The following is a 24,578-nucleotide window of genomic DNA, read 5'->3' as shown; positions in this document are numbered from 1 at the left end:
CTATCATTACTTACAATGTACAAAAAAATGGGGACACTCAGTGACCAAAACCTTTGACATATATGTCTCCATTTGTACCACATCCAAAATTTTGAGGTTAATTAAGAGACCATTATGATCACTGCTTTGCTATAAGCTTTGTTATCCTCACGTAGCTCATTTCAGATTAATGATTAAAAAAAGAAAAGCTGGGGGTTACTTTGGGCCAAACATTTCACTTTGTGTATACATTATCTTATTTAATCCCCACAACATCGCCATTATAGAAGATGAAAGAGTATCTTGCCCGTGGTTTCACGGCTAAGATAAATGGTCCAACTAGGAGTTAAATCCAGGTCTGTCTGATTTCTGAGTTCTTGTTCTCAATATTGTCAGTTGTACTGCACTCAAGCTGTTATAGTTAACTGCAGCCGTGAAGGAGGATCCGCCAAACTCTCCTTCTATGTGTTCTTCTGTGAGTCCAATTGGTTCCAAGTTCCCTCTCTCACTAAATGCCTCGGTGTTTTCCATGGCATAACTGCTGTGGTGGCCATGAAAACATGGAGCTCAAACACTCACTACTTAAAATTAGAAGGGATAAAAAGTCAAAAGTTATAGTTTACATAAAAGTATTTACTCAAAATAATTTTACCCTGTAAATCTGTCTTTTCAGTTATCAAATTGGCTTCATCTATGTACTCATCTGTCATCTGCTGAATGTGTGCTTGAGCAGATGTAAGTTTTTCCTCTGTAGGCAAGAGAGGTCTATGAACATCCAAAACGCCCAGCCTTTGATAATTAACTTGTGATGCAGGAACTGCGGAACTTAAAATCGTTTCTTGTTCTTTGCCAGCGGCAGATTCTTGTTCCCTATGGTCCACATGTTCTGAAAATGACTCTGCAAACAGATTAATGAAGATATTTAATGGCTAGGTACTTCCAGAGACAAATTTGGTGAGAGGCATAGCAATATATATACATTGGATATGGGATCAGTGCAAGAAATTTGCTTAAGTAACTTGCTACTGAATGGGAAAATGTGACATTAGTGGACACTTCTGTGTGGTTGGGGATCCACAGAGCACTCTCAAGGGTTTGCAAGCCCATGATTTCCAACCATGTTACAATATCATACTGTCCAATATTCTATCAGCCATGAAAAGTTCTGCAATTTAAAGAACAATCCCTCGGCACAATGTGAAAGGCAGTGTCACTCTCACAACTGTATTGCAACAGCACTGGTGCTGGTCTTTCAATTTATTTACAAATATTCTGACGATATTACCTGGATCTGTAAAGCTCAAATCTGTGTTTTCATTACTTAAGCTGCCAGTAGAAATAGTTATTGAAGATAATGGTTCATGATAAATCTCTTGTGTTTCAGCCTAAAAATTAAGAGGACCATTAGACCACAATGTAGAAAGTAATATCTAGAAAAAAAACCAAATCACCAGCATCAGCAGTTATCAATTCTGAGCTCAGATCAAGTGTAGAAACCTTCATAATTACAAAGGTCAGTAGTAAAACATTTTCATCATTGCTCAGAACTGATCAGCCTTGCATACACATATGTCCCCCACCCCCTGAATCTCATGCATTCATCAGCAAGTCCTTAGTAGCCACACTCACCTTTACACACACACACACACACACAACACATACACACAAACACACACACACTTTAAATTAATTTACACTTTTGCTTCTCAGAACTACAGAGATCATGCATCAGGTAGACTAGAGGGTCTTCTGATGCTCAGATTTGGCTGTTTTCATCACTGATCCACTTCAGTAAGAGCAGATCTCAGAGGGCACAAACTTTATTTCACCACTTCTGTGCACTAAGCGAAAGAGACTACAAAGCCAGACACCGCCAACGCGGCAGTGCACACAGACACGACTAACCTTATCACCCGGCTTCACAGCTGGACTCAGAGATGTACGTTCTCCTTCCTCCACAGCGTAACTTAACACTGCGTGATTCTCAGCCACAGCCTCCTGGACCTTGGCTGAAATGGGGAAAAAAGGTTTGGATTAAGACAAAGCTAATTCTTAGAACCAAAAGGCATCATTTCTTGCTTTCCTACAAATTTGTTTCATGTTTTGCTTCGCAGAGCTGCTTTATCTTAGACCAGGGGTAGTCAACCTTTTTATACCTACCGCCCACTTTTGTATCTCCATTAGTAGTAAAATTTTTAACCGCCCATGGTTCCAAAGTAATGGTGATTTATAAAGTAGGGAAGTAACTTTACTTTATAAAATTTATAAAGCAGAGTTACAGTAAGTTAAAGCACATAATAACTACTTACCAAGTACTTTATGTTGGATTTTCGCTAAGTTTGGCAGAATAAATCTTTATAAAACAACTTACTATAGTTAAATCTATCTTTTTATTTATACTTTGGTTGCTCTGCTACCGCCCACCATGAAAGCTGGAACGCCCACTAGTGGGCAGTAGGGACCAGATTGACTACCACTGATCTATCTATTTTGGTATTTTTCCTAAGTTAGAAGTGGGGAGGCAGTCAGACAGACTCCCGCATGTGCCCGACTAGGATCCACCTGGCATGCCCTCCAGGGGGCAATGCTCTGCCCATCTGGGGCATTGCTCTGTTGTGTGCTGGAGCCATTCTAGCTAGCTCCTGAGGTGGAGGCCATGGAGCCGTCCTCAATGCCCAGGCCAACTATGCTCCAATGGAGCCTTGGCTGTGGGAGGGGAAGAAAGAGACAGAAAGGAAGAAGAGGGGGAAGAGTGGAGAAGCAGATGGGCGCTTCTCCTCTGTATCCTGACCAGGAATCAAACCCAGGACTTCCATACGCCAGGCCAACTGGCCAGGGCCTAAGTACAATTTATTTTATTATTTTTATTATTTTTTTTTTCTCCAAGCGAAACTGTATCCAGCTTTATTAAAGAAACTTTTCATAAACAATCATGGTATTTTAGGCAGGACATGGGCAGATAATCATTAACAGTATATAACTTTCAAACTCCCTTCTGCAATGGAGTACCCAATATCAGAAAGCCACTATAAAACCCAATGAAGACTTCATCTGATCCTCTGAACAGGGAAAGTTTAGAGCAGCGGTTCTCAACCTGTGGGTTGCAACCCTGGCGGGGTCGCCTAAAGCCATCGGAAAATACATAATGCATATCAGGTATTTACATTCCGAATCATAACTGTAGCAAAATTACAGTTATGAGGTAGCCACCAAAATTATTTTTTGGTTTGGGGTCACCGCAACATGAGGAACTGTATTGTGGGGTCACGGCATTAGAAAGGTTGAGAACCACTGGTTTAAAGGGTTGACATTTCACATTAAACATGTTGTTTTAACAACTTTTCACAAGCCGACCCTGACTTTCAGGAAATAAAATGAAAATGGTAGAATTATCAATCTGTAGATCCACAACCTAAAAAAGAAACTGCTGCTCTTTTGAGGGATGCCACCTCAATGGTGACACTAGAAAGTGCAGATTGCCCCCAACATACTGGTAACCAATTTTGCGGGGGAAGGGGGACCAGGTCCCAACAGGTCTCTGGGCTTAAGGGAGTCAAGTCTATGCTTAAAGTGGAGAGGAAGAAAAGGACACAAATGAATTTTTCTACACCACCAGGTGTTTGTGCAAGGTGGCTAATGTGTGTCAATATCAAGGGATCCCTCTTTCCAGGAACCAAGAGGAAGTCTCTCAAAACCAGAAGGGAAAGGTGTTTTTTCTCCACATCACTCCAGCTTTGGAGACATTCTATTAGTACTGTATGTCCTTCCCCCCCAAAACAACAATGAAGTGTTCTGTGGGCTAACAACATAGCTTAAAAAAAAAGTCACCAGAAATACAGTTATCAAAAAATGCACACACTTCACTTGGCATCTCCAGCCCCTTCAGCTTTCTGTGCCTGGTCTGTTCTGGCATCTCCATGTTGTGCAGGGTTATCCCCATCCCTGCCAGCATCAGCTTTCCCCTTTGGGTACCTTCTCTCCCTTCTTTGCAGGGGCCATTTTAGGTTTGGGCTCTGGCTTTGGAGGAGCAGGCCTAGCTGATAACCCGGCGGATCCCCTCTGTGGTTTGTCCTTCACCTTGGCTTTACCTCCCTTAGCATCCCCTTCAGCCTTTCTCTTGGGCAATGATGGCGACGGTGGCGAGACATCCTGGTGGGGCACGGGGATGCAGTAGCGCGTGGGCTTTGGTTGCTATGAGGGTTGTTCTCGCTTTTTCTTGGTCTAGTACAATTTATTTTTAATGCCACTTTTACTCTCTCCCTAGTCTAGTTCTTATTTTTTATTTTTATTTTTTTACAGAGACAGAGAGAGAGTCAGAGAGAGGGATAGGTAGGAACAGACAGACAGGAACAGAGAGATGAGAAGCATCAATCATCAGTTTTTCGCTGCACACTGCAACACCTTAGTTGTTCATTGATTGCTTTCTCATATGTGCCTTGACCGCAGGCCTTCAGCAGACCAAGACCTTGGGTCCAAGCTGGTGAGCTTTGCTCAAACCAGATGAGCCCGTGCTCAAGCTGGCGACCTCGAGGTCTCGAACCTGGGTCCTCTGCATCCTAGTCCGACGTGCTCCATCCACTGTGCCACCACCTGGTCAGGCTAGTCTAGTTCTTTAAAAACAGCATTTTAAGGCCCTGGCCGGTTGGCTCAGTGGTAGAGCATCGGCCTGGCGTGCAGAAGTCCCGGGTTCGATTCCCGGCCAGAGCACACAGGAGAAGCGCCCATCTGCTTCTCCACCCCTCCCCCCTCTCCTTCCTCTATGTCTCTCTCTTCCCCTCCCGTAGCCGAGGCTCCACTGGAGCAAAGATGGCCCGGGCGCTGGGGATGGCTTCTCGGCCTCTGCCCCAGGCACTAGAGTGGCTCTGGTTGCAACAGAGCGACGCCCCGGAGGGGCAGAGCGTCGCCCCTGGTGGGTGTGCCGGGTGGATCCCGGTCGGGCACATGCGGGAGTCTGTCTGTCTCTCCCCGTTTCCGGCTTCAGAAAAATACAGAAAAACAAAAACAAAAACAAAAAACCCAGCATTTTAAGTAAAGAAATTTTAAGAAAAAGAGATGATAAAATTTTACAGTAAGGTTATATTTTTTCTTAGGCAGCTCATTTCAAAAGCCAGTTGGGAGATTAGAAGTTAATCTGGGGACTTTAAATTCATACCTCACAATTTACTGTTCTCTGTAACATACCGAGAAGACTTCCCCCAGAGGAGAGATGAGTGAACAGGGTAACATTTGAGTAGTGGTAAGAAATGAAAAATAAAAACTGGAGAAAGAAGCAAGGTCAATGTTCTATAAGACATTGAAGAATTCAATGAACAGGTCCCTGAAAGTAGTCAGAAGAGAAATAATTGTCACAGGTTTCGAAAAGTTCACTGGGAGTAGGGACTCATTCGGAGAAAAAAACACCAGGAAGGCAGTGCCTTAAGCAGAGTAATCTTCCCATGCCCCGCAGCGAGGCAACATGTCTCGCTTTTCTCTAGGAGCAAAGCATCATTTCCTGCTTCCCTACAGAAGCAAGGGGACAGAGCTGGAAGTCAGTGACACCACCTAAAAGGACATTAAGAAAGAGGTTAGGTGATAAGGACCTGGATGAAGTGATAGGGAGGGAACAGAGAAGTAACAAAGTAAGACCCTCTGCTCTAAGACAGAAACAGCACAAACCTGGGGATGATTCTGAGAAGCAGAACGCAGCCGGAGGGCCAGGAACCGCTCTGGCACTCTCAGCCAGGCCTTGGTGTCCTCCTGTTAAGCAGTAACTATTTCACACAACACCAATATCAGAAAAGGCCACTCTTACCATGACGGATCAAGAGAAAAATGAGACCACCCACACTCATCTCTGAACATAGACAAAGTCATAAATATAGCCCAGACCACAAAAATGACCAAGCTTCTCCGTATCTTGGCTGATCTGGGTGACTGCTGCTTCGTGACCTGTTACAGCTTTAATTAGCTTTACTCCATTATTCCTGCCTCCTAAATAAGACTTTTCTAGGTACCCCAAAATAGAATTACCCTCTCCCTGAAAACAACTAATAAACAAAGCCCCATCTCTTTGAATCCTCACCAAAATCACCTAATAGAAGCCCAACTTTTACAGCAAGTCCCTTCTAATACCCTCTTATCGAGACACCCCATGTCCCCTATGGTGGCATTCTACCTTACTGCACCAAGTCAAAACCCCAGCTTTGTTTAACTACAGGTGTGTTCCTACTACTCTTTGGCTAGAAGAAATGACCAAGCAGAATAAAAAAGGAAATATAAGCATCCTTTAGCTAAAACTAAAGTTATAAGTTTTATCTGATGTGTCAAAAATTACATATAATTCACTGGGTTATATCTTCAATTAAAAAAAAAGATGCTTAAAGTCAATTTTCCTGTAAACCCTCAAAGAATAGTACTCTCATCTCTTACTCTATTAAACTATAGATGCAACTAAGATAATCACTCAAGGACATGTGAGAGCTAAAATAAAAAGAAATATGGTTAGAAAAGGTAACTATTTAAAAAGTGCTTTAGAACTGATAAAGCAATACTAGAACTATGCTTTGTATGGTTAAAAAGCATAGTCTACATGTAAAACAGCTTGTTACATACAATGCATAAATTCAAAAGTGAGAAAATCAACATTGGTTGTTTTGGGGGGACAAAATTAAGTGACTTAATGCTTTTTTTTTAAATATAAGCCTCTTTATTTTCCAAATATTTAAAAGTAAACAAAATAGCTTATTCAGAAGGCTATATATATATATATCTTTTAAGATAAAATTTCATAGTATTTAATTAAATGTGAATTGTTATGAATAGGCTTAACACAAAATTTGTAAATGTTGCCAACAAAAACCCTGTACCTTCAAATAACTCTGCTACCATTTATTTAGTGAAACAACTGAAAAGCAAATTTAATTATTCTTTTAATAAACTTCATTTCCTGTATTAAACTTTTTCTGTACAGAATACATGTTTCTTATTTTTAAGTCTACAGTTGAACATATAAAGTAGAAGGTGAAACCCAGGCCCTGGCCGGTTAGCTCAGCAATAAAGTGTCAGCCTGGCCTGTGGAAGTCCCAGGTTCAATTCCCAGCCAGGGCACACAGGAGAAGTGCCCATCTGCTTCTCCACCCTTCCTCCTTCTCCTTTCTCTCTATCTCTCTCTTCCCCTCCCGCAGCCAAGGCTCCATTGGAGCAAAGTTGGTCTGGGCGCTGAGGATGGCTCCATGGCCTCCGCCTCAGGCACTAGAATGGCTCTGGTTGCAGTGGAGCATCGCCCCCTGGTGGGCATGCTGGGTGGATCCCAGTTGGGTGCATGCGGGAGTCTGTCTGCCTGCTTCCTGCCTCCTGCCACCGCTTCTCCCTTCGGGGGGGTGGAGTTGGGGGGGAGTGAAACCAAGTGTCCAAAAATGTAAACCTGTACCAATACTTTGGAGTCTATCATTCAGACAATTTTCAATGCATGACCACAGATTCTTTCCTCCCATCATTTAACTACATAGAACTGCATAACATAGGTGTACCATAATGACTCTACATTACATATCTTTTGTCCACATACCCTTGTGCACAGCAATTTCACTTTCAATCTCTTGATCTCTCACCTGCTTCCTCAGAGTCGTCACCACAGACGTTCTCCTTGGCATTCAGCTGAGGATGAGCCAATGGAGCACGGTCCAGTGGGGTCCCAAGGAAACTTTGTTCTCGACTTATAGACACCCTCAGGGGGTCTCTGTCTTGATGAAAATCTGGTTTATCTGGTAGAGAAAAAAAATGACTTGTTAGACTTCCTCTTAAGTTTCTGGTGCTAGCCAAAACTAAAATGGCAATTTAGATTATGGGGCAAAAAATCTAAACTCTTAAAGATGATTTATGTTGCAAGAAAACAGTAATTACTTATCTTTTACACAGGCCCTTAAATTATTTTACTGAGTTTTTAACGATACACCTACATAATATTAAATAATGCTTCAGTACTGAATCACAGGAGAAATGCCTGGAGACTTTACTAATCATTAATAATACTGTAAGATAGAATATACATTCATAACGCAATGTTCAAAAATAGCCACAGCTAATCTGTGGTATAAGAAATCAAGACAGGGGCTTACCCTGGAGAGAAGAGTACACAGTAACTGAGAGGGTACAGAGGGAGGCTTTATGGCGTTCTCTAACATCCCAGCGCTTGACCAGGGTGGTATTTACATGGAGATGGTTATTACAGTGATAATCACTGAAATAAAAACCTATAATTTATGCACCTCTCTGAATATTATACTTTGATACAAGAAAAACAAGCAGCCCTGGCCGGTTGGCTTAGTGGTAGAGCGTCGGCCTGGCGTGCGGGAGTCCTGGGTTCGATTCCCGGCTGGGGCAAACAGAAGAAGCGCCCATCTGCTTCTCCACCCCTCCCCCTCTCCTTCCTCTCTGTCTCTCTCTTCCCCTCCTGCAGCCGAGGCTCCATTGGAGCAAAGATGGCCCGGGCGCTGGGGATGGCTCTGTGGCCTCTGCCTCAGGCGCTAGAATGGCTCTGGATGCAACAGAGCGACGCCCCAGAGAGGCAGAGCATCGCCTCCTGGTGGGCATGCTGGGTGGATCCCGGTCTGGCGCATGCGGAAGTCTGTCTGACTGCCTCCCTGTTTCCAGCTTCGGAAAAAAAAAAAAATAAAAACAAGCAAACAAAGGAGTAGAAGATTTCCAAAAATAGAAGCTAATTTACTGCAAACCCCACAAAATTGGGAATTAAAGGTACATTACTAGAGGAAGATGTTTGTCAGAGAACTAAAACAGGAAGAATGTTTAAAACTATGCACTTGGAACAGATCCCTCCCACCCAAGGGCCCCTTTCCCCTAAAAATCATCCCCAGAAAAGACTACACGTTTATTCTCTGGAGAAATTGAATCTAATATTATACATTCTGAATTCAGGGCGATCAAGGCACTGGAAGGTGCAAGAGTGGATGGAAGAGATAGAATGCCATTAAAAAAATCAGGGGTATTAAGAGAAAAGTCTGCCCTCTCACCCCAGGTGCCCCACCCAGGTCTGGCTGCAGAGCAGCAGACAGGCTCTATCAGGCTTGAAGGCTCTTTATTTTTTGAAAAAACTAAACTATAAACTGACTTAGGAAAAAGAACTACAGAAACTAATTTGAGGGTCCCCAATGAAAAGCCACCTTTTCCACTGAAGTTCAGCAATACATAAGGCCTCCACCTACAGAATATCCAATAAGCCCTTTAGTCTCACTGCAAACTGCAATATGCAAGCTATTAGAGAAAGCCTCTAAAATATCAGACAGAAACAACAAAAGAAACAAAAGAACTCAGTCACACAGAAAATATAGGAACCCACACAAAGAAAACATAAATATACTTAGTAGATAAAATTTTGCATTCATGAAAATAGCAGAATGCTATGAAAAAGAAAAAATATCAGGAAAAAGAGCAAGCTTTTAGAAATTACGATTTGATAGTCAAAACAAAACTTTATAAGAAAAGTTAGAAGGGCCTGACCAGGCGGTGGCGCAGTGGATAGAGCATCAGACTGGGATGCGGAGGACCCAGGTTCGAGACCCCAAGGTCGCCAGCTTGAGCGCAGGCTCATCTGGTTTGAGCAAAAGTTCACTAGCTTGGACCCAAGGTTGTTGGCTTGAGCAAGGGGTTACTCCGTCTGCTGAAGGCCCACAGTCTAGGCACATATGAGAAAGCAATCAATGAACTAAGGCGTCACAACGAAAAACTGATGATTGATGCTTCTCATCTCTCTCCGTTCCTGTCTGTCTGTCCCTATCTATCCTTCTCTCTCTCTCTCTCTCTCTCTGTCTCTGTAAAAAAAAAAAAAAGTTAGAAGAAAAAGTTGAGGAAATTCTCTCAGAAAGTAAAGTCAAAAGGAAAAGAAATGAACGACGAAAGAGAAAACTAAAAGACAACACACAGATCAGTGCTTCCCCGTGACACTATCATCCTTGCCCACCTGAGGGGCCTTTTTTTGCTCTTTAAAAATTGCCTAACTTGCCCTGGCCGGTTGGCTCAGCGGTAGAGCGTCGGCCTAGCGTGCGGAGGACCTGGGTTCGATTCCCGGCCAGGGCACACAGGAGAAGCGCCCATTTGCTTCTCCACCCCGCCGCCGCGCTTTCCTCTCTGTCTCTCTCTTCCCCTCCCGCAGCCAAGGCTCCATTGGAGCAAAGATGGCCCGGGCGCTGGGGATGGCTCTGTGGCCTCTGCCCCAGGCGCTAGAGTGGCTCTGGTCGCAACATGGCGACGCCCAGGATGGGCAGAGCATCGCCCCCTGGTGGGCAGAGCGTCGCCCCATGGTGGGCGTGCCGGGTGGATCCCGGTCGGGCGCATGCGGGAGTCTGTCTGACTGTCTCTCCCTGTTTCCAGCTTCAGAAAAATGAAAAAAAAAAAAAAAAAATTGCCTAAAATTGCCTAACTCCATGAATCTGTAATAACTATACACACACACACACACACACACTGAATATCTTTCTATGTACATCTGTGCTTTGGTATATAAAAAGAGTAAGACTTTTTCACCTCTCCAAGAACCAATTTTTATCTCTTTTGGAGGCAATAGTACTCTTGTTAAAAATGCCTAATAGGTCATCCAACTGTGGTAAGGTACCAAAGAATTGAAAAAATATTAATATTTTAGAAGGAAGAGTCAGGTTTCTTGTCCCCTCCTTTCTGTGGAGAATGGAGGGAGAGGAATGTGGGAGTTTCCTGGCTTACAAGGATGTACTATGTACTGAGATCAGAAACCCCTTTTACTAAGAGGCTTAAAAGGCATTTTATGATTTAGGCTAAGCATTCAGAGAGATTTTTTTTTATTTTTTACAGAGACAGAGAGTGAGTCAGAGAGAGGGACAGACAGGAACAGACAGGAACGGAGAGAGTTGAGAAGCATCAATCATTAGTTTTCATTGAGCGATGCAACACCTTAGCTGTTCATTGATTGCTTTCTCATATGTGCCTTGACCGTGGGCCTTCAGCAGACCGAGTAACCCCTTGCTGGAGCCAGCAACCTTGGGTTCAAGCTGGTGGGCTTTTTGCTCAAACCAGATGAGCCCATGCTCAAGCTGGCGACCTCTGGGTCTCGAACCTGGGTCCTCTGCATCCCAGTCTGACGCTCTATCCACTGCGCCACCGCCTGGTCAGGCCAGAGAGATTTTGTAAATATGATTTTTATACTTGTGTGTGATTTACACCAGCTCAAGATGGCCAGATTGCATTCATGCTTAGGAAGGGCTATTATATTGTAAATAGAGAGGTTTTCTTACTAGGTTTTGAATGAAAAGAGGAAGGAGGCTTGAACCCCCTGTCTTCCCCTCACCTGTGAGGAAGAAGGTAAACAGCTAGACAGGTGCAGGGGGGGGAATGATTTAAATAGCCCTTTCCTCTCCCCTTTGTTTCTCCTTAACGGGCAATTTACAAACACTTATCCTCTGACATCATGTAAGCCCCCTCCCATCCTGAAATCTTGATTGATGTATGTACCTCTAGACCAATGATAGTCAACCTGGTCCTTACCGCCCACTAGTGGGCGTTCCAGCTTGGTGGGCGGTAGCGGAGCAACCAAAGTATAAATAAAAAGATAGATTTAACTATAGTAAGTTGTTTTATAAAGATTTATTCTGACAAACTTAGCAAAAATCTGACATAAAGTACTTGGTAAGTAATTATTATTATATGCTCTAACTTGCTGTAACTCTGCTTTATAAATTTTATAAAGTAAAGTTACTTCCCTACTTTATAAACCACCATTACTGTGGAACCAGTGGGCAGTTAGAAAATTTTACTAACAGAGATACAAAAGTGGACGGTAGGTATAAAAAGGTTGACTACCCCTGCTCTAGACAAAGGAATGGGAGGTAGACACTAAAAGATTTGGGAATGTCTTTGATATGTAAAACAACATCACTATTGTGTTACCTTGTAAGTTTTAATATGTAAGAATGTTTTTTACAGATCCTATAGATAAATGTTACAAGCTTGTTAATGATTATGTCATGCTCCCCCTCCTTCTCCCCCAACCTGTATGTGGTCAAGTGTATATAACTAGCCTCAGACCCCGTGTAAGTCATATGCAGCCAGCTTATTAATAAATCTCCTCTTAAAAATTCTTCTGTATCCTGCCTTGGTGTCTGTACATAACACGTGGAATTAAGGTACACTACTTTACAACACAACTTTCAACTAAAAGGTGTTCCACAAACGGAAAATGGTGTGACCTTAAAATATACAGAGGTATTTAATAGAAGTATTAGTGTGGGAAGACAGACATTCAATGGAAGCTTTAAGCAAATGAAAAAAAAAAGACACAATCTATTGTAGGTAACGTTTAACAAGAAAGAAATATAATCATAGTATACTAACTGTCTTAGCAATAAAAAACTGTACATGAGCATGATGATAATTTAGCTTAATTTTTTAAAAAATTTATTTATTGCCCTGGCCGGTTGGCTCAGCGGTAGAGCGTCGGCCTAGCGTGCGGAGGACCCGGGTTCGATTCCCGGCCAGGGCACACAGGAGAAGTGCCCATTTGCTTCTCCACCCCTCCGCCGCACTTTCCTCTCTGTCTCTCTCTTCCCCTCCCGCAGCCAAGGCTCCATTGGAGCAAAGATGGCCCGGGCACTGGGGATGGCTCTGTGGCCTCTGCCCCAGGCGCTAGAGTGGCTCTGGTCGCAATATGGCGACGCCCAGGATGGGCAGAGCATCGCCCCCTGGTGGGCAGAGCGTCGCCCCATGGTGGGCGTGCCAGGTGGATCCCGGTCGGGCGCATGCGGGAGTCTGTCTGACTGTCTCTCCCCGTTTCCAGCTTCAGAAAAATGAAAAAAAACAAAACAAAAACAACAACAAAAAAAAAATAAAAAATTTATTTATTAAATTTAATGCAGTGACTGATAAATCAGGGTACATATGTTGAGAGAAAACATCTCTAGATTATTTTGACATTTGATTGTGCTGTATACCCCTCCCCTAAAGCTAAATTGTCTTCTGTCACCTTCTATCTGGTTTTCTTTGTGCCCCTCCCCTCCCCCAACCCCTCTCTCCTTCTTCCCCCCATCCCCCTCCCCCCACCCCCACCCCTGTTGCCATCACATTCTTGTTCATGTCTCTGAGTCTCATTTTTATGAACAGGACCCATACATAGCTTAATTTTTGCTAAAATCCACTGCCAACTACAGAGGTAAATTCAAAAACCACTTAAAAGACTTGTCAAGTGATTGCCCCTGGTGAGTAGATTAAGAGGTGTGTGGAGGGCAGGAAGAAATGCTGTTTCCTGTTATAACCTTTTGTATCAAACCACCAGTATTTTATCAAACCATTTGTTTTGGCAATACCTATTTGCCTTTTTAAACGCTTTGTCTGTAATACTTTGATTGAAAGTATTATTTAAAGCGGTGTGATAAAGGCTATAATGAAAGCTCCCAGAGAGCATCAGAGAGAGACTCTTGACAGTTCAGGGAAAGTTTACCAGACAAGTGGTACTTAAGCCAACCTTTGAAGGGAGGAACAAGGTGAGGAGGGACCTAGGAGGTGAAGCTCGGGACTTAAAAGAAGGCTGAAGAATGAGGAAGTGGAGGTGAAAGAACAGTATAAAGCTTGCCCTTTTAGACACGAAGACCTTATGAAACATGACTCAGCAAATTACAGAAACGAATGGTGAGAATTTCCCAATGTGCACTGTGAATAACAGAAAGCATCAATCAATTCCTGAAGTGGCAGTTTGTCAAACAGTGAAAAATAAGAAAATCTTCCAAAGCTGAGTAATAAATAAAATCATACTTTATAAGTTCTATAAGATAAGCATAAGAAAACAGAAAGGGGACTGATTCTTAAGAATTACTCTCATTTTCTACCGTCTTTATTTCTTTCAGACAGAAACAAAGACACACCAGTTTATGGATGAAGACCAAAATATTAACATTATACTTCCATGTACTTTCCTATTGAGAAAGCTAATGTTTTCTTAAAAAAGGATTTACTTTAATAAATTTGATCAAGAAAACTATTTGGTGAGTGTGGAAATATAAAAAGAATTGTGAAATTTAAATGGGGCTATTTACTAAGCATCTTAGGGAGGAGTTTTTCTAGACATTTTGATCTAGGAAGAAATACAGTGAAGAAATACACTTAAATTGTCCTTAAAGCCAGGATTTTAAGCTTAGTACTACTTATCCTATAAAAGATACAGGAAAAGAACAATGAAGGTACTGAAGTAGAAAAGCAACAAGGGAAAAGAGAAAAAACTGAGTTATATCCTAAAAAATAAATGTAGAAAACTGGCCAACTATTAAAAAAACCTGTATTTTATCAAACCATTTGTTTACCTAGTATAGAAGGCCTGCCACTTCCTGGTGAGTCTACCTCTTGAATAGCACTAAGTTCGTGTTGGTTCAAGTCCAATCCACATTTAACTTTCGCTACAGGTGGCTTTGAGGCTCTCCCTCCCAGCTCTCTGCTCAGATGCTCACCTATCAAGTCAATGACAAAGTTAGGCAGAATAAAAATCTATGAACATTCTACAAAATTCTCTTTAACCAGCAAGTTGCAGAAAGTGAAAGCAAAGAATAATCAGCAGAAAAATTACAATAAAATCCAACTGTCTTACCACATTGTTTGGTACTACTACCTTCTGAAAGCAGCTGATTATCATCTATCCTCACATCTGAAGGACTAGTGTTATGATCAACTTTTGCTTGGTCTTGGAGATGAGGAAACCACTCTCTGAGCATCTGGGGTTTTAAATCATTTTCAAAAGTGGGCTCACTTGTCTGAAACAGTAGACAGATGAGGGTGGGATGACACAGGATAAGGGATCATGTGAAGCATTCATTAGATTTATATCCCCCTCTTAAATTAGAACCTCAACCAAATAAATAGTTTCATCAATCATACTATTACAACCTTATCCACAGATAAAAAATGAGAAATGCTCCTAACGGTGAAAGGATGATTTATTTCCACTGGAAAGTAAAACCACTCACAGCTTCCGACCTAAAAACTTGGTGTCCATTGTACAATTCAAAAGAGACTTTACCCAAGTATCCTGCCATACACACTTTCTTTTCTCATTACTTTTCCTTCAAACAACAAGCAAATCCCTAGAACTCAAGTTTTCATGAACTCAACTCAAGCTTCTTCTGAACATCAAATTAGAGTTCCACCTAGGCAAAATCATAACTTTAGGTAATGGCATTTCAAAGTAAAATGGACACATTCATATTTACAATAGATTATATTCTTATCTCCCATATGGAGAAACTATGATTGTCTGAGTGACCGTGCCAGAGTCTTCTCAATAATTCAGCAGCAAGCAGCAGGGGTACAGCTGTCCATCAGCCTAACATCAATCATGCCCATTTAAAACAGGCTTTAATACTGTTACTTGAGGAAAAGAGGGTATTGATTTTGATTCACACACAAATGTCAAAGTGTTATACAGAAAGCACAAGGTCTGCTATTTGTATGAGAAAATCTGCTAACTGGTTATTTTACAATGTAATTTTATGGTGAGTTCAAAATCCTTTATAACAAACTTTAAATGACAATCTACATTTTTAAGTGTTTGCGTTTGGTCATATTTTAAACATTTGCATTTGGCTGAAATCAGTTGGGCTTCAAATAACTACTAACCTCATGAACACCATCTGAAGTAGTTTTTCTGTTTTAACTTCCACATTGTTTAAGGTAGAAAATTAAAGCAGTTAAGGTCATATCACTTATTCTCAATAAATAAGAACTTATTTAGGCCTTAAGATTAAAACATTTAGCTTGTGTGAGTCGGGTTAACTACACTGTTTAATTCTTAGACATTCAAGTTTAATATGATACATACCTGACCATCTTTAAAGAAATCCTTCAAAGTCTCTTGATGTTTTTGTATCTGCTGTTGCAACACTGTTTGACTCTGGAGAAGCAGCTCCTCTTGGGCTTTCCGGCTATAATGGAGAATTTCTTTCTGCAGTTCCAACTGCTTCTGAAGTACAAAGTTATCCTGCTGAGCTAAGACAGGCTGTGAAAAACTCAAAAGTCTATCTTGAAATTTTGGGGTCACAGAATCACTTGAAGAAACTGCATGTTCATTCTTGGATGAACCCAATTCACAAACATCTTCATATTTAACTGCAGCAAAAGGTAGTGGAATAAATGAATGCTCTCTTTTCTTGGGTAGAAACAAAGAGGGAATAGCGTGCTCAGAAGATTCACTTTCAATCAAGTTATTACTCTTGTTTACAAGCAGTTCTTCCTGGGCCTTCTCATCAGACTGCACTTCCCTTTGCAAGTCCAACTGTGCTGTCAGATGACCTTGCTGCGGCACAATAGGCTGCAATAAACTATCCTGCAATCTGGAGATCTCAGGATGACCTGAGGGAATAGTATTGTTACTTCTGGTTGGAAAAGACTTGTGGCTTCTTTCCGAGTCAACAGGCAGTGCTCTCTCGGGTAAGGATGACGAGCCAACCTGCTCAGATGATACCCTTTTCTCCAATTCACTTAGTCTCTGCAAAAGCAATTCTTCTTGGAATTCCTGTCTAAACCGAATGGCTTTTCTTTGTATATCTAATTGCTGCTGAAGTACCATCAAATCATGATGGTGAGGTTGAATAAAATGCTCAGAAGATAACTTTTCCTCAAATTTATTTTGTGTAGGCAATATAACTTGAAAAACAGGCTGTGATAAACCTGAAAGACTATCAGGCATTCTTGGTGTCTCTGAATGACTTGAGGAGGCTGTATCATCACTCTTAGTTGGACAAGGTTCTTGGAATTTATCACATTCAGGAAGAGTTAATGAAGCAAATGAATGTTGTACACTTAGGGGTAAGAAGGGAGAGGTGCCAATCTGCTCAAGAGGTATTTCTTCCCTCCACTCTCTCTGTTTATGTAGTTCTTCCTGGGCTTCCCGTCTAGACTGAAAGACGGCTGCCCTTTGTGTAGCTAACTGTTCTTGAAGTGCCTTCAAATTATCTTGTTGAGGCTGGATAAGTTGTGATATTCTCAAAAGCCTATCCTGCAATTGTGGGATCTGAAGATGGCTTGAAGAAATTTTACCATCACTCTCTGTTGAAAGAGGCTCTTGGGTTGTACCAGATTCCAAAGGTAATGAGGTAAAGGAAAGCTGTTGTAACTGAGGCATGAAAGAGGAGGAACTAGTTTGTTCAGAAGATGTATTTCCTTTAGTTGTCTGGCTAAATCGAGGGGCCTCTATTGGGGCAAGCCATTCTTGTTGTTCCTCCAAATTACCTTGTGAAAATCTCAGAAATCTTTCCTGAAATCTTGGGCTCTTAGAATGGCTTAAGGGATCTGCACTGTCACTTGTCATAAATTCCTGGGATCTTTCATCTTCAGCAACCTGGGAAAGGGATAAAGAGATGCCAGCATGTTCAAAAGAAACTCCCTTTTCTAATTCACTTTGTTTGTGTACAAATTCCCGAGTTTCTTGTTCAGTACCAAGTTTTATCCTCGGTATGTGTGACTGTTCTTGGAGTGCTGTCAAATTTTCTTGCTGGGGCATGCTAGGCGGTGGACAACTGAGAGACTCATCCTGAAATCTTGGGACTGCTGCAGGACTTGAGGGAATAGCATTCTCCTCAGACAAATAAAGGCTCTGAGTTCTTCTAGGCTCTGTTTTAGCAGTTGGCAAAGCAACTGAACAGCGAGCACCCACTGGTGGGAAGGAAGAACTCCTCTGTGCAGGCTCACTGCCCTCCAAGTCCCTCCGTCCATGTAAAATCAGTTCTACCTGGGCTTTGTGCCGAGCCTGAAGAGCGTCCCTCTGTGCGGTCAGCTGCTCTTGGAGCAGCTTCAAACTATCATGCAAAGGCAGGAACTGCTGCAGGAAACTCAAAGAGCCACCCTGAGATACTGGGATTACAGATCGGCTCAAGAGAAGTCCCTCCTCACCCTTAGATGAACACTGCTCCTGGATTTTTCCAGATTGAGTACCAGCAGAAATTAATGAAGTAAATGTATGCGGAGCTACCTGAGATGGGAGAGAAGGTGGCTCAGTCTGTTTAGACCACACTCCTCCATCCAGCTCACCCTGTTTATGTACACGCAATACCTCCTGGGCTTCCCGCCTGGCCTGAAGGCTATCCTTCTCACGATTTAACTGTTCCCAGTGAAATTTAAAATTACCTTGCTGTGGTAAGCTAGGCTGTGAAAGACTCAAATTCCCACCCTGAAGTAGTGGGGCCGCAGGATGGCCTGAGGAAACTGCAGTATCATTCTTGGTTGGAGAAGGTTCCTGGATTCTCCCTGACTCCGCTTTGGCAAGCGAACCCCGAGGTGCCAATGGAAGAAACACAGAAATGCCGGTTTGTCCTTCCAATTCTTTCTGTTTGCGCAAAAGCAACTGTTCCTGAGCTTCCTGTCTGGACCGAAGAACTTCCTTCTGTAGAGCTAACTGCTCTTGGAGAGCCTTCACATTACCTTGATGGACTGTGATGTTCTCTGAGGATGGCAAAGACTTATCCTGCACTTGGCTGATTACAGAATGGCTTATAGAAACTGCACTTTTTCTCATGGTTGGAAAGGGTTCCTGGATTTTTCCCGATTCACCTGTACCAGGCAGAAAGCTAAAGGAAGGCTCTAACATTTCAGCTACTTCACCAGCATGCTGCAATACCAGAGGCCTGTCACATGATAAAGTCCTTGAAAGTATATGAGAATCTTTAAGGAATGATTTATAGTCTCTCTGTTGTGGTTCAGTCTGTGAAAATTGCTTAGGCTGTTCTTGTGATTCCAAACATTTCTTGGCTAAACCATCTGTTTCTGTTGTTTCTACTTGTCTTTGTGGAAAGTGATTTTGTCTTGGAACCTGAAAATAATCTTGTTCTAGTCTGGAGGTCTTGGGTCTGTGACCCGGATCCCCATGTTCTGATTTGACAGTGGGTCTTTCAGAGTCCTGGGGTGGGGCCGACAGAACAGAGTCAGACACCAAGGATGCAGCTGACATGGACTGGTACTTTCCTTTTAACGTAGCCTGATACTCAAGCAATCGTTTCCTGGCTGTTTCAACAGACTGCCTATGTAACCTACCAAAAATAAACACAAAAACAAAATATTATTCTTTTTTGATTAAAATTGTTCTGTATTCTCAAGTGTCTACACATTAAATTCAACAGCAATCAAGGACTGGCCAGAATTATGGCGGAAAAGAAAAACAATTCACACTGCTCTCTGAAAAATCTACATGCCATAATTCTAAGGGAACCTCAATTAGATCTTGATATAAATAATAAATCCTGAAGATGTAGCCACACACTGTAATGCATGAATTGTACCCTAGCTAATACCTGTTTTGCCGTAGAAGATGATGCTGATAGATACGAATCATCTGCCTATGACTGTCTTCATCAGTACTTACGGTGTGAGATGCTGCAGCAGTGTGACCCTAATAAAACACAAAGCCACTAATTAAAAGGCAAATCTAGAAACAAGTACTAAAGTATTTACTATAAATTGAAGTCCTATAATTAACTTCCATACAGTTTTATTATTTTCATAAAAAAGACTGGCACTTCCCTTATTAAGAAACAAAGCTATCAGCTCCTTCCCGGGAGCACACCTCGCCTTCCCCTCCCTCTCTTCTTCCCTCACAGGCATGCATCTCTTAGACTCTAAGGGTCCCCAGGAGACTTGCAAGCAGGGAAGCAATGAGTAGTGGCAGCTCATCCAGCACTAACCCCCCGAACCTGTCTGCAAACCCCCTTTATTCTGACTCTCCACTGAGCCGGCAGCAGCCTGGTTTGGCTCATTTCTTTCCTGTAACATTTCTGCCCTCTGGGTAGTACAAACATTCATGTACATCCTCATGCCTCCTGACCATCCACAGTACAATTGATTTATTTTAAAAATGTGTAAGGCAACATTAAAAAAAGGCAAATGTATCTTGTTCTTGTTTCCATAAATTGGTTATCAAACAAACATGAGTTTTAGTTAATAAAACTGTAATGGGAACAAATTTCATTTTTTGAAAACAAACTCACTCTCGGGGGTCAGTGAGCATGAAAAAAAAACTCATTACTCAAAGGGCTAGAGAGCCTCATAAGCAACCCGCTTAGGCTCTCTTGTTGCTTCTACCCTAAGCCCTTCCTTGTTTCATTGTTTACAGCTTCAGTAAGCATCCTTTAAAAAACAAAACAAAAAACGACAAAGTCATCTATCATTCTTTTAGTGCTAAGCCAACCAAGTCCAAGAGCTCAACACACCCATTCATACAAATATGGTCACACATGCCGGCACCCGACAAGCTGCAAGATGAAAGCCATTAGGTTAGCATAAACTTATTTACACAAAAATATATACAAACATTATTAAAAGAATTACCAAATAAGAATCAGAAATGCATTTTACTTTGCTGAATGCTAAGATGGCTTACACTTTCTTATCCCCCAACAGATGAGATTGACCCGCGTCCTACCCCAGTCTGACTTGTTCTCCTTTTTTCTTCTTCCAGCTGAGCCCTGAAGCAATCAGTTTCTAATCTTAACTTCTGTTGTTCAATCTGTTCAAGTAATTCCAATTGCTTTTGCTTCTGCTCTTCTATTTCCATTATCTAAGTAACAAAAAAACTACTGATCTATTAACAACAAACTCACACAACAGAAAAGTTTATAGTATGCATGACTTTGAAAAGAAACAGGTATTATCACCAAGGGTTCCAATTATCCTAGAAGATCGTCTGTTATTGCCGCTGCCAGAGGGAGGAAGTGAGACACAGAAAGAATTTAAAAAGAGGCAGAAAGGGAAGAAAAACACTTTATTTCTTTTTCCTGGAAGTACAGGGAAACCTTGATCATCACTGAAGACTCATTCCAGAGAAGGAGCAAACAATGCTCAGCCAAATTCAGTGATCACATCTTTAATTTCATAATACAGTAAGGAATGACAACGTAATAAAATGTCAAGGCTTCCCCAAACACTTTGATTTCTTAGGCATAACCACTAAGGGATATGGTTATCCAGAAGCCAAACAGCAATACAACCTTTTCTGTCAGGCACGAAACAGATGGTCAGACAACAGCACAGGGATGCCACTGTGCTAATACACCTATACACACACAGATTCAAGTGATAAAAACGTATGTCACAGTGACTAAGTTCCATGAGGTCAGGGATGGGAGTAGTCTGGCTGCTTGCTAAATCCAGAATGTAGTCGAGTCCCTGACACATATGTAATACATAATAAATATTTAATGAATAAGTAGAGAAATAAATGCATGTGAAGTTTTATAAAGAACACTATTAGAGGTAATAAAGAACAATCTGGTTTTCAAAATAAAAATGTCTCAATTTGAAACTTTCAGCCCTGGCCGGTTGGCTCAGTGGTATAGCATCGGCCTGGTGTGTGGATGTCCTGGGTTAGATTCCTGGGTCAGGAAACATAGGAGAAGCAATCACATGCTTCTGCACCCCTCCCCCTCTCTCTTCTCTCTCTCTATATCTCTCTCTTGCTCTCCTGCAGCCATGACTTGGTTGAAGCAAGTTGGCCCTGGGTGCTGAGTATGGCCCCATGGCCTTGCCTCAGGTGCTAAAATAGCTCGGTTGCAGAGCAACAGAGCAACGCTCCAGATGGGCAGAGGATCGCCCCATAGGGGGCTTGCCAGGTGGCTCCTGGTTGGGGTGCATGCGGGAGTCTGTCTCCGCCTCTCCACTTCTCACTTTAGAAAAAAAAAACAAACTTTCCCTATTCTAATCAGGCAATAGTTAATGGCAATAATTAATCAAGCTACAGCTGAGTCCCTGTCTTTGTCTTCCTTACTTTACCTCACTCATAGGAACCACTGAATCTACCTGTTTACAGTTCTGCGGTACCTCTAGAACAGTACTATCAATATAAAAGTCACAAGCTACATGTGACTGTGTAAACTAATTCAAATTAAAGTTTAAAATTCAGTTCCTCAATTACACTAGTATTTAACAGCCCATGTGGCTAACAGCGACCATACTGGACATAGATATAGACCATTTCCATTACTGCAGAAAGTTCTATTGGAAAATACTGCTTTAGAATACTGATTAGAAAACATTTATCTGAGAAGCAATACTGAATCATAGAATTTGCACTGATCAGCTGTATTTTTATAAAAACTGTAATTATAAACTGGCTAAGTAATAAGCAGACTCTTTCAAGGTAAATTTGTATAAAAAACAAAATAACAAAAAACCTTTAGCTAGAGTATATGGGGACCAAAATTATAGTTAAGGAGGCTAAATTTAAATTTTTCTTCTGAAATACTACAGTATTTTTCAAAAAATCTTTTGAGATTACAAAGCCCAGCTGAGTGTCCTACGTTATAACAGGTACTCATTTACTGAACAAATATTTATTGAGTACTTACTATGCAAAGAGCATTGTACCAGAAACTATGTAGGATAAATTGAGTTTTTTAAAAATATTTATTTATTTATTACAGAGACAGAGAGTGAGTCAGAGAGAGGGATAGACAGGGACAGACAGACAGGAACGGAGAGAGATGAGAAGCATCAATTATTAGTTTTTCATTGTGTGTTGCAACACCTTAGTTGTTCATTGATTGCTTTCTCATATGTGCCTTGACCGCGGGCCTTCAGCAGACTGAGTAACCCCTTGCTGGAGCCAGCGACCTTGGGTCCAAGCTGGTGGGCTTTTGCTCAAACCAGATGAGCTCATGCTCAAGCTAGCGACCTCAGGGTCTCGAACCTAGGTCCTCTGCATCCCAATCTAATGCTCTGTCCACTGTGCCACCTCCTAGTCAGGCAGAGTTTTAAGAAGAAAGTCCCCTGACCTGTGGTGGCGCAGTGGATAAAGCATCAACCTAGAATGCTGCGGTTACTGGTTCGAAACCCTGGGCTTGCCTGGTCAAGGCACGTATGAGAGTTGATGCTTCCTGCTCCTCCTCCCTCTTTCCCCCCAACTCCTTTAAAATAAATAAAATCTTTAAAATTTTTTTATAAGTCTCCAACTTTAAAAAACTGATAAATTTTGTAGGAAAATAAGATACATACAAACAAAGCAGAATGCCATCAGGGTCAAATGAGTTCAAGTGAAGGTGAAGTGCCTTCTCTCAGCTGAATGTGTGCGTCACGGTAGATCAATGGTATCAAATGTATGCAGGCATTAAGATAAACTTCACTGGTCAAACAAAAGTACAGTATGTAGGAGAATAAAAAAGCCTTTAAAAATAAAAGTTTCAAATTACCTGTTTCTGTCTTGCTGTCATTCTAATTCTGGCTGCCTCTTCTTGAGGATGGAGTAGAACTGAACTCTGAGCTACAGCTGTGATAGGCTGAGTCTCATTTCTCTCTAAGAGGATCCCCAAAACAAAAATTAGTTTTAATTATTTACAATTTTAGTACCACTCTAATCCTCTTTATTCATTCATTACATGTAATTTTATTAGGAAAAAAATTGAAGAGTCACTCAAGTTTAATTTAAGGATGTAAAAAGAAATACCTTGACCTTGTTCCTTTTTAGAGTCTGCATCACATGAAATTGTTTGATCTTCGCTAGTAAGTGGTCCAGAGTCAATTGTAAGTGCATCACTTTCAACTATAATAGATAAATACATATTATCACTGTTAAGCTTAAGACTAAAAGTAAGAAAAATCTGTATTCAGATTAAGAACTCAATCTTGGTACACCTGAAGGTACATATTTCAGATGACCATATATTTATGTATACATTAATGGAAGATTAAAAATGTAAATGAAAAAACAAACAAAAAATAAAAGAACGATTAAGAAGGATGCTGACAGCTTTGAACACAATGGAAAAGCTTAAAAGGAGCAGAATAAGCAAGGCACCAAAATTTATAGAGGAACTAAAGAAATTTAAATGTATCTTTGATATTTAGATATTATGATTTCTAATATTTATGAAACCAGAACAGAGAAGAGAGTTAAAGCAATCTGGCTATCAGGGTAGCCAGAAACTCTGCATCAAGCATTTGTTCATTCATTCATTCATGCTCTTACTCATTTAGCACCTACTTACTTATGTGCTGCATGCTGGGAACACTATGGTAAAAATAAAATGACCTTTAGGAGGTTTTATAGGGTGAATGGGGACAGAAACATTATATAATTATCCCAGAAAAAAAACTTATAGATAATGATAAGTACTATATAAGGGAAATAAAGGTTTTTTGTTTTTTTTTTTACAGGGGAATCTGAATGAGACTAAAGGCTAGGTGAGATTTCTCTTCAGAAACACACACAAGCAGACACCTAAAAGGTAAGAAAGACTCAGCCAGATATGCAGGTATTAATGCCTCTGAGGACAAAAACAGCTCGGCTCACTCAGGGAACTGAAAGAGGATCAGTGTACATGGGGTGTGAACAAGGGGAAAATGAAGCAAGATGAGGCTAGTCTACTCACACAAGGCCTTTTTCAAAATTACACAGCTGTGGAGCTAAAGATGAGAGCTCACTGCAACTTCAATGGCCACCGCTTTTTACTGCCTTTGCTGTGTGCCCCCTCTCCGGCCATCCTCTAAATGCTGGAGTCCCTCAGATGGTCTCATTAGCTCTCTTCTCACTGAGTTTGCTCCCCTAAGATCTCTTCTGTGCTCATCGCTTTATCATATTTATGTCTGACTTCCAAAGTTACCTCTCTTGCTTTGAG

General features: G+C 41.4%; 1 protein-coding gene, 2 non-coding genes and 1 pseudogene across 5 annotated transcripts in view; all 4 read right to left on the bottom strand.

Annotated features, from left to right (window-relative positions):
• CEP295 (centrosomal protein 295) overlaps nt 1-24,578 on the bottom strand; it is a 66,834-nt gene that overhangs the window by 19,513 nt on the left and 22,743 nt on the right. For 2 of the 3 annotated variants that reach the window (XM_066370644.1, XM_066370654.1), the window contains exons 11-21: nt 23,408-23,503; nt 23,154-23,257; nt 20,393-20,527; nt 19,266-19,363; nt 15,803-19,004; nt 14,597-14,738; nt 14,295-14,438; nt 7,569-7,721; nt 1,885-1,988; nt 1,265-1,364; nt 632-877 (exon numbers count right to left, since the gene is read on the bottom strand). In XM_066370644.1, coding sequence (XP_066226741.1) covers nt 632-877; nt 1,265-1,364; nt 1,885-1,988; nt 7,569-7,721; nt 14,295-14,438; nt 14,597-14,738; nt 15,803-19,004; nt 19,266-19,363; nt 20,393-20,527; nt 23,154-23,257; nt 23,408-23,503 — 4,524 coding nt within the window. The remainder of the gene's footprint in view (nt 1-631; nt 878-1,264; nt 1,365-1,884; nt 1,989-7,568; nt 7,722-14,294; nt 14,439-14,596; nt 14,739-15,802; nt 19,005-19,265; nt 19,364-20,392; nt 20,528-23,153; nt 23,258-23,407; nt 23,504-24,578) is intronic. The other variant, XM_066370665.1, reaches the window with a different exon arrangement.
• LOC136389910 (small nucleolar RNA U2-30) lies at nt 1,453-1,522 on the bottom strand. Its single transcript, XR_010748463.1, has one exon. It is a non-coding gene; the product is annotated as a small nucleolar RNA U2-30 (small nucleolar RNA).
• Nucleotides 1,684-1,763, bottom strand: LOC136389911 (small nucleolar RNA U2-19). Its single transcript, XR_010748464.1, has one exon. It is a non-coding gene; the product is annotated as a small nucleolar RNA U2-19 (small nucleolar RNA).
• Nucleotides 3,794-6,111, bottom strand: LOC136389698 (non-histone chromosomal protein HMG-17 pseudogene; annotated as a pseudogene).

Source organism: Saccopteryx leptura, chromosome 1 (assembly GCF_036850995.1).
Source record: "Saccopteryx leptura isolate mSacLep1 chromosome 1, mSacLep1_pri_phased_curated, whole genome shotgun sequence".
NCBI classification, from domain to species: Eukaryota; Metazoa; Chordata; class Mammalia; order Chiroptera; family Emballonuridae; genus Saccopteryx; species Saccopteryx leptura.
This window is presented reverse-complemented; position numbering and strand designations above follow the sequence as displayed.